Genomic DNA, 15,794 nt, shown 5'->3' on the forward strand with positions numbered 1-15,794 from the left:
GAGGCCTTGGGTCTGAAGTCCTTTCACCCCTTTGCAGGAGTGCAGCTAGCGGCAGCATTAGGGTTAAGCAGAGAGGGACTGTCCTCAGAGGACAGCCTTTATTTTGCTCTGGGTAGAAAGCTAAGGTAGAAAACTAAGGGAATTTGCAGCTTTAGAGTCTAGGAATGCTTTTCTGCCTTCTCTAAGCCAAGCACAGAGCACTTGGTGACAGTCTTTATAGAAAAGATCTGGGAGTGGAGGGAGTCCCGGGCTCCTGACCTATGGACAGTAATTCAATCCTGACTACTGCATTCAGAGGTCCTCACCCAGAAACTACTTTCTACCAGTCTCCTTCTGAGCCTCATGTCCATGGGCTCTCACTTGGAAGCTCATCTAAACCCTGTTCCAGTCTGTTCTTGTCTGCTATTACAAGGTCATTACCACCACAGTCCATGTGGGACTCACATTGAAGTTGAGCAAACCTCTTCCTCACACTGGAACCTCCCCAATCTCAGTCAGAATGTCCCCTCCACCTCCACGGCTAATGTTTCCATTTTTTTTTTTAAATCTACATACAGACAGGTGTGGAGAGAATCTAAGTGATGAGTCAACAGTAGAGCCCACAAATGAAGGGACAATTTTCCACCCAGAAATATAGAGAAACAGTCCTACTTTGTTCTCTGGAAACACACACTCACATCTCACTCTGCAGACTTTAGAATGTTCCAGAAGAAAAGAAAGAAAGATGGAAATCTTTTAGAAGTCTGAGCATGCTGTAGCAATGCTACCATTAAACTAAGCTTTTAGACTATTTTTTTAAAAAATTACATAGTATTCCTTTCTCCTAGAATTCTGCCTTCCACTTGTCCAGGGATCAGCTTCGACAGACGCTGCTTTGACTACTTGGTACATTACCATGTACTTATAAAGCTCCTGGCACACAGTAGGTCTTTGACATTCATTTCTTCCCTCCTTTCCATCCATGATCTTTCTTTCCCTGCAGTGTCCAACACGGTGTTGTGCCCACAGGCACGCAGCACTCAATGGTGTCTGTGGAATGATGAATGAACTCCACTTGCTCAAGGCTGGGGAACCCTCCTTCTACACTTTTGGCCCTGTGTTGGACAACTGTCTTCCCAGAACTCCTGGAGGCTCTGTCTCCTCTCAGTTCATTTCTAGCTCATTGTAGAAAAGCAGGTCCCAGAGCCATGCAAGATGGAGTGTCTTCCCTCTTCACCATACCACCTCCTCTAGAGTCTTTCCCAATCGCGCCCAGCACACACTCCTCACCTGCCTTCTAGCCTGTGGCTCATTCGGGCCTGTAAGCTCTGAAGCTCACCTAGACCCTCTGCTTACTGACTAGCTGCCATTTCTCAGTAGCTTCTTTAATTGCTTTACTATCTCCTTTAATTATCTTTAATCTCCTAATAATTTCTGGAGGTGGATATTGTTATCCCCTTTTTACACATGAGGAAATAGAGGTTCAGGGAAATGGGAGAGCTAAGACTCCAACCTATGCATGCTGCCTCCAAAACCTCGGCTTTTTTCAATCTACTCCATGTCATCCACCTGCCCTATATAACACTTTTGTATGCACCTGTCCACTGTACACATTTATTGAGAACCTGCTATGTGCAAGAGAGCAGTCTTTTTTCTCCAACTAGATTTAGAAAGCTTTTCCTTTCCTTGGATCCCCCTGATGTGGGGCACAGGAGTCCTAAAGGAGCTCACCCTCTGCAAGTGACTGTTGGGGGGGGGGGGGGTCTCTATTCCACCTTCATTCCCATCTCCAGCCAGCACTAGCATTTTTCTATGGCTGATGCTCAGCTGGCTCTGAGCTATGGGTCTGTGTGGGGTGGGAGGGAGCACCTTCATCTTCACTAGGTTCAGGGGCATTGAAAGCAAAATCTGGGTTTGGCTTTGGGGCCCTTTCAGCCTCATTCCCTAGTATTCCCTCACAGGGACTGGCCCTTCAGGACTGTTGCACAGGCAAGGAGAGAAAGAATAAGTTAAATCATGCATTTTGTTCCACTCCTGTGCCCTCCCTGGTCTGTCATGAGGATTAAGCAGGCAACATATGTAAAGCACTTGGGACAGACTCCAAATGTGTGCTGTGTCTTTTCCTTTGACACTCCCAGCCTCTTGCACCCTGCCCTTTGTCCTCCAGGGCTTTGCCTGGATTCCTGGTGTTTCAGCCAGTGGGAGGCACAAGTAGGAGGTGAACAGGAGGAGGAAGGGACTTAGTCTCTTAGTCCCCTGGCTGGTGGCCTGAGGGACCACCTGAGGTAGTTTCCTTCACCTGAGGTGGTAGCCCCTGCCTGGGCCTCTCTCTGCAGCCCTGCTCTCCTGTGTTCTGCTGCCCTCCCTCCCCTGGCCCCTGCAGAGTGCTGGCTTCCCATTGCTGTCACCCGGCCTAGTCTGTTCCTGTAGCCCCGCCCTTTCCTACTGTCCTTTCACAAAGCTTACTTTGGTTTTCCCTTTGGATGAGCTGCCTGCCTCCTGCTGAGCCCTGGCTGGCGGGAGGGCTAGCCATTAGTAGTGGCGGCACCCGCAGTATTTCTTCTTAGCAAATTCTTCCACCACCTTGAAGATTTACCCCAATGTCAGTACTTTGTCCTCACTTCTGCCATGACCTTGTTAAGTTGTTCCAGACTCTCTTTGCCCACTGGTCTTCCACAAACCTGTGCCGTAGCCTAGACACAGGCCTGGGTGTGAGGGTGGAGGGTGGGACAAACAAGCCCCTTCCTCCACTGGGGCTGCCTCAGTTTCCTCATCTGTAAAATGGTCATAAAACTCTCCTTTAATTTAATCCTTCCATGAGAGATTAATGATTGTTTTCATTACTAACTCAAGGAGTTATTAATCATAAAGTTTAAAACAGTGTCTGGAAAGTTGTAAGTCCTATGTGTTTGTTAAATAAAGTTAAATAAAAACAAATGGATACAAATTTCATAACCTCAGCAGCTGGCAGTGAGTGGCCCTCCATACATGTTGATCCAGTCACGTCTTCACAGTGTGTATCCTAGCCAGTACTGGATGTATTAGATTCTTCATTCTCATCATGGCAGGCATATGCTGTTCCCTCTTCCTTTCACATATACCCCCTGGCTCCTCCCCTATTCTTCCGTCTCTGCTCAAACATCACCTCTTCAGAAATGCCTTCCTTATTACCCTACATAAAGTACCACCTGTTACTCTCTTTTCCCTCATCCCAGTTTATTTTTTAATAGCATTTATCACTACTTGGCATCATAGAATACTTTTATTGCTTTACTTATTCATATTCCCCATTAGGATATACTCTCTAAAAGGGCAGGGCTTTGTTTTGTTCCTTGACGCTTAGAATACTGTCTGGTATGTATAGAAACTCAGTCAAAATTTATTGCTTGTATGAATAAATGAATGATCAGCCACTCCTTGGAGTCAGGAACTCTTTCTGATCTTAATCATCCCACCCCACTCTCAGTTGTCTGGCCTCAGCTAGGGTACACCAGAGCTACTCACAAATGTGTGATTGCTGAAGAGACCATAAATACTTTGTGAGCAAATGAGTAACCAAGTTCCTGCAACATGCAAGGGCTGTGAGCAGAGAGGCTAATTTGAAAAGATGGTCCATCGTAGTCTCTGATCATGCCCCCTAGCCCATCCTGGCCCAAGGTTGTTACCTATCATTGGGAAGGGCATGTAAGTGCTGCTGGTGGCCTTAGAGAAATGACACACTGATAGGACAATGCCTGGAGCCTGCTAGCTCAAACAATGGGACACTGCGGGCATCAGCCAGGAACCATGTGGTGACTACAGGCCCAGAGCAGCCAATATTGGAGTTCCTATTTAACCCTATCTCAAGAGTAAGCACTACAAACTCCATCTCATAGCTGGTGAAACTAAAGCTCAGAGAGATTAGATGGTTTGCCCAAAGTCTTACTGGCAGTGAGTGACAGGGTTGAGATTTGACTCCAGTTCTGCCTAATTCCAGATAATAAGCCACAATGCATACTTTTGGAGGACTCCCTAAGTGTCAGGATCTACTGTAACCCCTTACACAGGTGTTGATCTCATTTAGCCCTCATGATAACCTTATTAGTTAAATGTCATCCTCATTTCACAAATTAGAGACCTGAGACAGAGAGAGGGTAAGTGACTTGCTCCAGGTCACCCAGCACTATCCTTTACAACATATTACCTTAAATACAACCTCCAAAACTAAAGACTTAGATTTCAAGTAAATTTGCTACAAAATACTAAGGAAAGGACATCTGAAAAGCAATCAACAGCAAGCTGTAAATTTCACCCAGCATGCCTCTAGGCCCCATGTCTGTCCTCTGCTGCCCCATTCTCTCTCCCTAGTTCTTGGGTGATCCCCAACCTGGGAGGGGAAGGCTGCTGCTGTCTCTGAGGCAGCAGGGCACAAAGTCCAGCCTAGGCCTGCCCAGCGTGGCACCTGCCCTGCCTGCACACGCAGGCACATTAATAGGTAATGCACTTGTGATGAGGAAGGGCAGCGCAGAGGAACACAGGGACCTTAAGCTCTGGGAGTCTTTGGGGCCCAGGGAGGAAGGATTGGGATGAACCCAAAGTTGAGTCAGACACTGGGGACTCTAGAAGTGATTCTCTCAAAGGAGGAAAAGAGTAGGTAACCCGACAGGAAAAAAGGCAAAAGAAAACCTGACATTACTTTCAAGCCATGGCCAGGAAAGTGAAATTCAAGCCCATGGTGGGGGATGGGAGGTTGAGTTTCTTCAAAGTGGGTTGCCTGAAACCTATACTCACCAAATGTCCTCCACAGCTGAAATTTCTCCCCACACATCTCTTTGCACCAGTGAACACGTCAAATGCTCCCTTGACATTAGCCAGCCCCCACCAGCTTCTGCTGAACTTCCAGCCATCTCTTACCCAGGGGAGCAGAATCAGGAATATCTAACGCCTTGTTTTGATGAGACTTCTTCCAGTAAGAGTAGTCCCCTCTGTGCCCCTACCAAACCTCAGTTTCAACACTCAGTGCCCAGCCACAGGTGACTATGAGTGTAGGGGCTTCCTCCCAGCCACATGACTGGCAATTTGAGGACACAGACTGGGTGCTCAAAATATGCTTTTTAAATGAATGGCTGCTCATTCCTTGCCCCTCACCTTGGGCACCTCTGGGCCTCTCTATGGAAAGCAGGGAAGGGAGGGAGAATCACTCTGACCTTGCCTCATGAATTTTGCCCCCTCAGATCTGGGAAGGGGTTCAGCTTGGACCAAAGACACTGGCCCTCTGGGGCTCTGGCAGGGCCTGCGGGTAGCTCCAGACACCCTGGCTTAGGCCCTCTTAGAAGGCCTGGTGAGGAGGTCCACCCACTAGGCCCCTGGGATAGCCTTCTCTGGCCTTGGGGCCTCAGCAGTTCCTGCATAGCTTTGGAAACAGCACTAGAAATGCCATGGGTGGATCCAGCAGCTCCCAGTGAAGGTCTTGGAGCACCAGGGACCACCAGAGAGGTGTCTCACCTGGACATACCTTGGAGAGGAGGCTCTGCCGGAAGGAGCTGACTGGCCAGAGCTGGCTCCTCACACCCTTGGTACCTCCCCTCCTCCCCACTGCAGCTCAGCTGCCTCTCAAGTCCTAAGAAATGCCCCTGGACAGGGAGAGTTTCACAGAGCTGCTCCTAAGTCATCTTTAGAGGTCAAAGGGCAAGAGACATCCAGCTTCCCTTCTTCAATATCACCATGGGCTCCAACAGTCCTAGGCTGGGGGCACTAGGAGGGAGGGGATTTGCCCACTGCAGAGCATCTCAGATAAGTGTCCTGCCTTGGGCCAAGGCTGGAAGGAATCCCAACCTCAGAATTTCCAGTCCTTGGTAGGAGAAAGGAAGTTTTCTGGAGATGGAGCAGTTTACTATCAATGTCCAGGCCCTCATTTTATGGAGATCTCTCTGGCAGCCAGAGGACCCTCGACTCTCCAAGGTCCCAGTCCACCCAGATCCCTCCCCTCCCCCAGACGGGGTTAGAAAAGGGCGGCTAGCACAGGGGATGTCCATCCTCCACCCACCCCTCCGGGACCTCGGGTCCCTGTTGCTTGGGGCACCTCTTGCTGTTCTGACCTTATGCCGGAATTCTCGGGCCACCTTCCGGTCCATGGCTGGGCGGGATCGATCAGTGCAGCTGCACGACCCCTTCCTTCGGTGCCGGGCTACCGGGAGCTGGTTAGAGCAGGCAACCGTGACCGTCGCCGCCTTCTGCGGGGGACTAGGGCGGGGCCTGGAAACGGTGGGGGCGGATCCTGGGCGAAGGAGCCGGCGGGGCGGGGCTGCTGGGAGGCAGAGACACCTGTCCTGTAGCGTCGCCTCCTCCTGAAGCCTCGGAGAAATGGGCCCCCGAGTGTGGGACTGCTGGCCGCGGCCGGTAGTGAGTGCGGCTGGCTTTTCTTTTGAAGAACTTCCCAAACATATTGAGGAAGAGTATCGCGGAGACCTGGACAGGAAATTTGTGATATTTTGCGCCTGCAGAAATGCAGAGTCCCGAGACTCTTAAACTGGTTGGGTAGCAGGTGCAGTAATGGCAGTTTTCTCTGGACACACGGTAGAGGTCCACCTGCCCGGCTGATACAGGGACTCCTGCCGCCCATCTCACTTTGGGTGTGCCTTCCACAATGGTCTCCTCCAGGCACTTTTCCCACCAGAAATCAGCCCTTGATCTGTGGGTAGGACTGGGTCTTATTGTGGCCCACAAAAGTCTAAACCAGTGTTGGGGGGGGGTGCCCCCACCCACAGACTTCCCCTCCTCTCTTCCTTAAGTCCTCCCCTGGCCCTCAACAAATCCAAAACCAAAATCAACACACACCTTCACTGAAGCATGGAAGGGCCTGGCTGTGACATCTGATTTGTGACTGACCTTTATCCAGAACACACACTCTCCGGCCCATTTGACTCAATACAGCCAAAATGTTCCCTGCCTGGGTCAAATTCTGGGCGCAAACAATAATGAAGGAGGCTTGGGACAGAGGAAAGAGGGGGGCAGGAGAGGAGTGATAAGCCCAGGTGAAGTGGGTGGATGGGATAACTATGGAGCTTATGCCTGAACCTAACCCAGATTGGGTGTCTGACTAGTTTGCACATAAGGGGCAAGAGAAAGAAGATGGACAAATGGTTGTAACTTCAGGGACATATAAAGGCACCTCTCAGGATGGGAATATAGCTTAGTGATATGGTGCTTGCCTAGCATGCTCAAGGCCCTGGGGTTGAGCATGGGGGGGGGGAGGGGGGCGGAGTGGAAGAGCCCCTTCTCAGAGTGCTGTCCCGCTGTGGGCTAAATTATTACCTAGTTTAATCTGTAAATCCCTCCTGGGGAAGAATTGCCTTACAATATTATCCAAGTCTTCACCTTTGTATTAACTAGGTAAGACAGAGATTAAAGAGAGATTAAGATGTATGAGATTTTTCAACGGTCCAGAAAAATGTCACAAAGCATCTTCCCCTCCAACTTACAACACTGATTTGCTGCATTTCCTAAATGTGTCATGTGGCTGTTTATTTCTTATATAGAATCCAGGCAGAGTGATAAATGTCCTTACCCAAAAGATGCAGTCTACTGACCACCCAATCTTTTTTTTTTTAACATGACCACAACCTCCATGGATTCTCTCCTTCTTTAAATGCTTCCCACTTGGCTTCAAGGACAGCACTGAGTTCTGGTTTTCTCTTCCCCATGCATGTTTCTTCCCAAGCTTCCTCTGAGACCTCCCTGCCTCCACCCATTCCTTACCCAGTTTTTTAATGCCCCATCCTTGACTTTCTCCTCTTCACCTTCCCTTCTATGCCCATGTTTTCAGATAATCTGTATGATGATAGCCTCAGAGTTCTATTTACCATAATATGACTAGTGTAGGGCATGGCACAAAATAGATGCTCAAAAAGTTTGTTAAATGAATGAATGAATGTGCACATCCAAAATTATACCCCTACCTGGGGGCCTACTGACCAAATCTCCTCCTCCTTGTCCTCTTCCTCCTTCTCATAATTATCTGCAAGGACTGGCATCTAGTTGGTGTTTCTTAACTGTTAGCCATGTGAACAATGCACAACCTCCCAAGGCTTTCAGATTCAGCTTTCTAACACTTAAAAATTCATCTTGGACAGAGAGTGTGCTTTGTTCACAATTTTAAAGTTGTTTTGTCAGTCTGGCCTTGATGGGAGCAATGATATGGCAGTATGAGGCACTAGAACAACCTAGCTCAGTCAACATTTCCTGAGCTAGTGCTGGCATTCAGAGGAAGGACTTATAGTCATTCTCCAAAGATGTTCACAACCCGGATAGGGTGGGGATTTGGGAGCCCAGAGTCTGCTCCTGACTACTGACCACCAAGTGGCACGTTCCAGGCTTCAGTGTGACCCTCTGTAAAAGTAGAAGTTAGGATTGGATTCATTCAGCATCTCTGATTTCTGGTGGAAGCGGCTTCCAGGATCCAGGTTAGGGAGCTGAGGTTGCACAGGTGCCTCTGCTCCCTCAGGGGACTGAATGAGCTGAATCCAGGCTCCCTGGGGAGGGTAGTAGCCACAGGCCAAGAAAGGGAGAGTCTGGACCATCTTCAGGCGCCTAACTTATGGTAATGAGCTAGGCTGTCCTGTCACTCTAAATCTGGGAGGAGCCAAGATCTTGGGAGGAGGGTCGGGGAGGGAGCGGGGACACAGGAGCTAGTCAACAAGTAGTGTGGAGTGGAGGTGTGACCCTGCCTTGCTGTGTGAGACATCTCGGAGCCGGACCCAGCGCTCAGGCTCTCCAGTTCCCCTGCGTCCCTATGGGATTCCCGACGTCCATGCTCTGCCTGCTACTGGCTTGCATCTGGAGGCTCCGGGGTGAGCCTCCTCTGGAGTCCCGGCAGGTGCAGCCTGTCGTGAGAGCGGTGTAGACCGGGGATGCTAGGGCTGTGGGAACTTTTAGGGAAGCAGGTTGTGCAGGTTGGAGAGAGGGTGGAAGGAGAAGGTCTGATCTGAGGGAGGGAGAGGAGGGGGTCCGGAAAGAGGGAAGCTTACCGCAAGAGAAGCAGGTTTTTGGCGCAGAGGAGAAAGGGTTTCAAGTGAGACTGGGTAGAAGACTTGAACTGGGGTTCAAGAAATGGAAAGAAGGAGGGAGATCCTTTCCTAGAAGGGTCTCAGGGAGCTGGAAGAAGGACTTGAGAAGGCTGGAGAGAGAGAGAGAGAGAGAGAGAGAGAGAGAGAGAGAGAGAGAGACTAAGGGAATGCCACGTGATGCCAGAGAGGCTTCCTAGTAGGTGGGGAAATGGTGGTGGGAAACCCAGACAAAGGGACGCAAAGCCCCCCTTAATCTTCCCTCTCCAGCTGCATCAGCCACACCTGGGGCAAGTGCAGAGCTGCCGCCTGAGCCAGCCCGGGGACCCAGGTAAGTAGGCACATGATCTAGTTACCCCACCCACTGTTCCCATCCCTATTCCTGGTCCAGGTGACCCTAGGGGTTACCACGTAGAATGGGGTGTGCCTGGGTGGGTGAAGGGAGGCATGGTCATCCTAGCCCCTAACCCATGCCAGGCTTGATTCTCATTTAGCTACAGCTACCAGGAGGTGACCCTTGCCGCAGGGAATGCCACAACAGTGATGGGAAGCCAGGTAAGAGGACCTGGGAATAGGGTCTTCATTGGGTAGCAGGTATATTTCTATCTGGATGGGAGGCTCCCAGGGAACTCTGTAGATACAGGAGGGCTGTCTTGGGAATTAGAAGGGAACAGATTCCTGGTATGTGTCTGAAGTGTGAAAATCCATAAAACACTTCTATTCCCATTTTCCTAATCTCTTGGGGCCCTGAATCCAGCTGTGATTTTTTTTTTTTTTTTTTTTGGCAGGGGTGGGCACAGCTGAGCTCTGCCTTCCTACAGGTGAAAGCAGGCAGGTGAGGCTCTAGGAGAGTGAAGTTCTCTTTTCCCTGTCTGCATTGCAAAGGCCCTCAACCCTGTCGTAGGCCCCTCTCCATATGCTGTACAGTGCCCGGGAATACTGCCTGAGAAGCTAGCAAAAATAGGGCCACCTGCTGGAGGTTGCAGGGAAGGACTGATTGAGACGTAGAACACTGAGCTACTGTCCTTTGAGTCATGACCATTTCCTTGGTCCATCCTCCTGGATCCTCCTCATTTGTGGGAAAGGTGGTGGGGTTTGTTTTCTCCCTTTACCAAACTTTGTTGGCCTTTGGATCAGGGATTCAGGTTTTCTTTTGAATTCCAGTGTACATTGGTCTCCTTTTTTTTCCTACAACCACAGACATGTTATACATTCAGCCCACCTGTGGTGACATTCCCCAGAGTGGCTTGAGTCACAGCTATGTGCACCACCCCAGTGAGCATCTCTGGGTGACCAGTTGGGCCAGCATGTTGGGGAGCATCATTTATAATAGAAAACAATGAGACCCAGCTATCCGCCTTTTGGAAATAGTTATAAAGGCCTATGACGGGCTGAGGTAGGCGGGGGTGAGCTGGGGTGGGGCACACTTTTTCTATAATGTGGATTTGCTAGGTGTTTTACTTCTCCTTTACCTGCTCTTCCAGGCTCCAAGTTTTAGAATTTTAGTCAGATACAGTTTGAGTTGAAAAGGTGATCTTACAATGAACAGATGAACTCAAGTCTCCTGATTGAGCCAGGCTTGTCCCTCTGCTCACGGGTCTCTAGGAATCCACACATTTTAGTGGGAAAATGATCCTTACCCAGATATCTCATTCCCCGATGGACTTCCATCCTTCCTAGTTTCCTGGCAGCCTCCATCCTCTTTTCTTATGGAAAGGCACAAACATCTGAACCAGGTGACCTGGTTTCTCACATTATTCAATAGAGCAATAAGTAGTTTGAATGGTCTTACTCTAAGGTGACTAATGGTGTGTGGGTCTGAGCTCCCTGTACCAAGGACACTTCCAGGGCTCCTATCTGGAATGCCCTCATCTGCAAGGAATGAGCCATGATCCCAGACCAATAGCCAACTAACCTTGATTTTAAGACAGTCCAGCTTCTGCAGTGTTCAGGCATTTTCCAGGGAACTGGTGGTTTAGGCCAGCAGCTTCATGAATTTGAATAAGAGAGAGAGAGAAAAGAAGTTCATTATTATTTTCAGAAACCTCAATGCAACTGAAGTTTAGCTTGCCTTTCAGTTATCACTACAATAGGCTTCAGACCACAAGGGTGACTGTCACCAGAAGGAATCACAGATATTTTCCTATCACCTTACACTTGTTGATATCTCAAGATATCATTTATGCTCGTTACTACTTCAAAATTTTGGCAGTGATAAGATCTTGTCATTGCATGTGTTAATAAAGAAGCACAAATATTACTAAAGCACACACTTCAATAATACATTTTATAGTTATAGTATATTTGATTTCCTTTTTAATCTTAGGTTTTATTTGGTATATTTGAAAACATTACTCTGAGAAGGTGTCTACATAGTCTTCACTAGATTGTTAAAGGGATTTTTGGCATAAAACTAATTAAGAACCCCTGAGTCATCTTAAAGATGAATCATTTGGACAGAATTTAAAGACTACTCCAAAAATGGCTTTGGGGCATGGGCTGTCTTATCCTCACAATATGAGTCTCAGAGGCCACATCTAAGGGGGGGGGGTGAAGTGTGGAGACACAAACAATGAGCTTAATTTAGAGCTCTCCAGGGGCCAAAGGAGGATGGTGGCTTTACCATTTCCTGTTTCCTGTGGTCTCCAAGGGTCTTTAGGGTAGGTTGCTACAGGTGGGAAGCCTGACCCCTAAGGCTGACCTGGGTCTCTGGGTCAGGACTGCTGAGAAGACCCAGAAGGTACCAAAGGATGGTAAGAAACCTGGCAAAGGCTGGGTCAGCGACCTCCCAGATGCTCAGAAGGACAAGGAGAGGGAGGGTATGAGTGTTAGAGCATGAGGCAGAGAGACTTCAGCTGCTAAGAAAGGAAGGGCAGAGAGCTGGGGCTGGGCTCCTGGGACCAAGGCTTCTGAATATTTGCTATGTTTCAAGTCATTTGCTGGAGACCAGGGATTCAGCCCTGGGCATGCAGAGATGCCAGTGAGGGGAAAGACATAGAGATCAACCCACAGTGAGGTTTGTGGCTGGTTGGTAGTGAGAACAAGAACGTAAGCTCCATGCAGGGACGCTGTCTCTTCACTGCACCTAGCTCAGTGCCTGGAACATAGTTCTGGGTACTTTGTACTGATGAGGAGGCTGAATCTCTAAGAGGGAGCCCACTGTGTTGGTCCCGGTCCCAGGTGTCATTAGACCCCTCAGACTGAAGTTCTGAGAGGTCAGGTGTCCGGTCATCTAGTGTGTGGCGAGTGACACTCCTGATGCTCAGGACTGAACTTTCAGGTGGTTTATGTCTGAAGAGACCATGTGCTGGGAGTGGTCTGGAGACGAGGCATTCTGAGCCCTGCCTTGCTGTCTCCTCAGATCTGTGGCCTTAAGGAGAGTTCTAACTTGGAGCTGAGTTCCTAGAACAAGTAGTTGGATCCCTGAGGCCCTGCTTTTTCTGCTCTTGGAAGAGCCCCAGGGGAAGGTGGGGTGGGGAGGGGTGTGGGGCTTCTTGTGTTCCTCACCTCTGCCCCCTGTTTGTTCTCCAGACAAGGGTTTCTGTGTGGGGCTGTAGAGGGCAGTAGGCTTCCTGGAGAGGGAGGGAGAAGGAAGGGGAGACTAGGGCATAGACTGGGGGGTATGTTCAAACTTTGGGCATCACCAGGCTCCCCAAGATGTCACTTTAGAGGGTCTAGAACAGTCCTGGGTCTAGAATATCCTGAAAATTCTCTGGTATCTCTCAATGGTGGCCAGGGGAGGTAAATGGCTTTAGCACTACACCAAGGAGCAGGAGAGCTTCCTCTTTACAGATAATGAACAGAAGAGCTGTGACCTCCAGGAAGCCCACCTAGGAGCTGGCCCTGAGGTCAGCCCTTCATTGTCCTCCCCATCTTGTCTCTAAAAGGAAGCCGAAGCCCTCAACTCCTTGGCCATGTCTTCCTGGGAAAGGCGGCTCCATCGGGCCAAGTGTGCGCCATCTTGTAAGTGGCACCCTCCCTGTAGTCTACAGGCTGTTTGTGACAGGTTCCTGACCCATGAGAAATTTTGAGGGCAGGAAGGGTCTTCTCTCTGGCCTCCTGTGACCTCTTTTCCTGACTCAGGTCTCTCTATACCTTCCCTATTGGCCTCCAATGCCACTCTGCTTTTTCTTCCTACCTGAGGAGAGCTGCATCCCAGGGCCCTGGGGCTCCCCTCACACCATCTGACTCCAATGAAATTGGGCTTCTTATTCAGTGGCTGGTTTTCTCTCCCCTTCATTCTGTTTCTGTGCCTTCTTTCTACTTCCAGTGGCATTGCTCTTCTCTATGTCCTGTTTTTTGTGTCCTTTCCTCTCACCTGTCTCATGCCTGGGCCTGCCCCCATCACCTGTTCCGTGTCTGTGGCCTATCCTCCCACATCATGACTGCTTCCTTCACCACGCTGTTCTACTTTGCTTCCTCTTCACCTGTGGCCTTCTCACTACAAGCTTCCCATAAAAGGGCCTCTCCCCATCTCCTGGCCTCTGACCCTGCCCTGTGGAGCACAGAGGAAGAATACTACCTGAGGATCTTCCAGACGGTCTCTCCCTGCTCACTCCTCATGCTCTATTTTCTCAGTTTTGCTCCCTTGCCTGCCTGCCAGGATTTCAGCTTAGGGAATTGAAGGCCTGACAGCCTTGGGGCCTCTTGGTGCATACTAAAGGCAGAGCCTCTGCCACCCCACCTGGCCTGCCTGCTAGAGAGTGGGCAGGGCTACAGTCTGAGGGATCCCTCAGGGCCCCCATTCAGGCCAGCTAAGAAATATTGGGGCTGCCTGGGATAAGGACCTGATGCCCAGCACAAGAAAGTGTGTATCACTGGGTTCTGCCCATCTTGGCTCCATTGGGAGGTGACTCTGTGTCTCCCTTGCAGATTTGTTCTCCTGCTTTAATGGGGGCGAGTGTGTGCACCCAGCTTTCTGTGAGTGTAGACGCTTCAATGCCAGTGGACCACGCTGCCAGATGGGTGAGTCTGGGCTGTACCCTTAACCCCCGGGGGTGGGTGCTGAGGCCTGCTGGGCTGAGGGGAACTCACCAGCCTCCAGCCTGGTGCCCAGTACAGCAGTGCAGAGAAGCTCTCTTTCCCCTGCCTCAGTGTACAATGCCGGCCCTGAGAGGGATAGTATTTGCCGGGCGTGGGGGCAGCACCATGTGGAGACATTTGACGGCCTCTACTACTACCTCTCTGGGAAGGGCAGCTACATGCTGGTGGGGCGCCATGAACCTGAGGGGCAGAGCTTCTCCATCCAGGTGAGGTCTCCCCTGCCCTGTCTGTCCAGAAAGTTCTACCAGTCCATGGTGGGTGGGGAAACCTGGGCTCTGCTTGTGTTGGAGAACCTGGCACCCTCCTGTCCCCATCATGGCCAGCTGCAGCCCAGGGAGTCTGCACCTAGAAGGGGACATGGCTCCACAGTTCTTGCTTGCCTACTGAGTCTCAGCTGTCCCCTGGCTATTCATTCATTTACTGAAATATTTGAGTGCTACTGTACTGTTTTCTGGGTACAAGGTTTGGGGGTGGAAGGCCCTGAGAACAAGAGACAGATATGGAAAAAACAGACACGAGATGAAGTGAATCATTTCAAATACAACTGGGCACCAGACGGGACATTTAAGTTGGGATCCGAAGAAAGAATTAGAGTTAGCAAAAGGGAGAGCAGTGGGAGTGGGGATGGATAAGAAGACATTCTAGGTAAAGGAAATTCTGGGTATTAAGGGCCTCAGATAAAGTGCATGGTGCCTCAGAAGAGATGTTGGAGGTCTCAGATGACTCCATTTAGTCACCAACTCTAAAGAGACTAACCAGATGTGCTGCCTTTCCAAGCTGGTAGAGGAGCCCCTCTCTGGGTTAACATGACCTTGCCATTGCACATCTCTTACAAGGACTGCTTCTGGGTTTCATCCTCTACCAAATACTTCCTAGGCTAGGAGCCATGTTTTTTGTTTGGTTTTTCCAGTGTCTGCATTAGTGCTCAGTAAAAGCTTGTCAAATTTATGAACATACGTGTGAGAGGCACTATTTTGAAGACTTGATTTCCTTGCCACCCATGTGTTGAGTGAGGAGTCACCTCCAGACCAATACACCTGCCTGGAGAAAAATCTACCTGGGAACCTGCTCTGCCTGAGGGCACCTTGGTCTTTAGGGCCAAAGGGTTGGGGGTTTGGGGAGATCCTAGCACTCAGTGTCACCCCTCTGCCAGCTGGGTATAATCCTCCTGCCTCAGGAATATGTGTACCAAAAGGCTGCCCTGGAGGCCATGTGCAGGATGGGCTGGGGTGGCGACCAACTCTCCCCTCTCTGCCTTGGGGAATCATGCATCAGAGTTTTTCATGACTGTCATTTCATGATGGATATGTTATGATTACTTAGATTAATGGGGGTGCCACACATTGATGGGTTATGAAACAACTTAATGAGTTACACCTAGCATTTAAAAAAGAGAAAGAAAATGTAAGAATGCATTAACCATTAATGTGGATATTAATTTTAAACTTTGTTTTACTTATATATGTATGTCTTACTCTGCGTTATGGTAAAAAATGCTTAGAAAACTGTTAATTAGAACTTGGGTGGCTTTCATAGTTCCCATTTTTTAGTTGAAGGAGCTTGAGCCTTTTTAACCACATCTAACAGTCATCTAATGGAAGGTTGGTTCCTGGGAAGGGTTTCTGGACATGGCAGGAAGACACTGTCACACCTTTTCCCTAAGCTCTGGGAACCCTACCCTACCCAGTGGGTTTATGGATTCTGAAGGGAACAGAGAAAAGATATGTGTGA

At 49.6% G+C, this 15,794-nt stretch overlaps 2 protein-coding genes across 3 annotated transcripts in view; one reads left to right on the forward strand and one right to left on the reverse strand.

Moving 5' to 3' along the window:
* Positions 1-6,207, reverse strand: part of Ush1c (USH1 protein network component harmonin) — a 43,131-nt gene extending 36,924 nt beyond the window's left edge. Inside the window, exon 1 of one of the 2 annotated variants that reach the window (XM_048788446.1) lies at positions 6,057-6,206. In XM_048788446.1, the coding sequence (XP_048644403.1) occupies positions 6,057-6,092 (36 nt within the window). In that variant the 5' untranslated portion in view covers positions 6,093-6,206. Of the gene's footprint in view, positions 1-6,056 lie in introns of both variants that reach the window. The other variant, XM_015504603.2, reaches the window with a different exon arrangement.
* A 2,542-nt stretch (positions 6,208-8,749) lies between these two features.
* Positions 8,750-15,794, forward strand: part of Otog (otogelin) — a 79,497-nt gene continuing 72,452 nt past the window's right edge. Inside the window, exons 1-6 of the mRNA XM_015504615.2 lie at positions 8,750-8,807; positions 9,291-9,351; positions 9,515-9,575; positions 12,908-12,983; positions 13,893-13,985; positions 14,115-14,269. Coding sequence (XP_015360101.1) covers positions 8,750-8,807; positions 9,291-9,351; positions 9,515-9,575; positions 12,908-12,983; positions 13,893-13,985; positions 14,115-14,269 — 504 coding nt within the window. The remainder of the gene's footprint in view (positions 8,808-9,290; positions 9,352-9,514; positions 9,576-12,907; positions 12,984-13,892; positions 13,986-14,114; positions 14,270-15,794) is intronic.

Source organism: Marmota marmota, unplaced genomic scaffold (genome assembly GCF_001458135.2).
Source record: "Marmota marmota marmota unplaced genomic scaffold, marMar, whole genome shotgun sequence".
NCBI classification, from domain to species: Eukaryota; Metazoa; Chordata; class Mammalia; order Rodentia; family Sciuridae; genus Marmota; species Marmota marmota.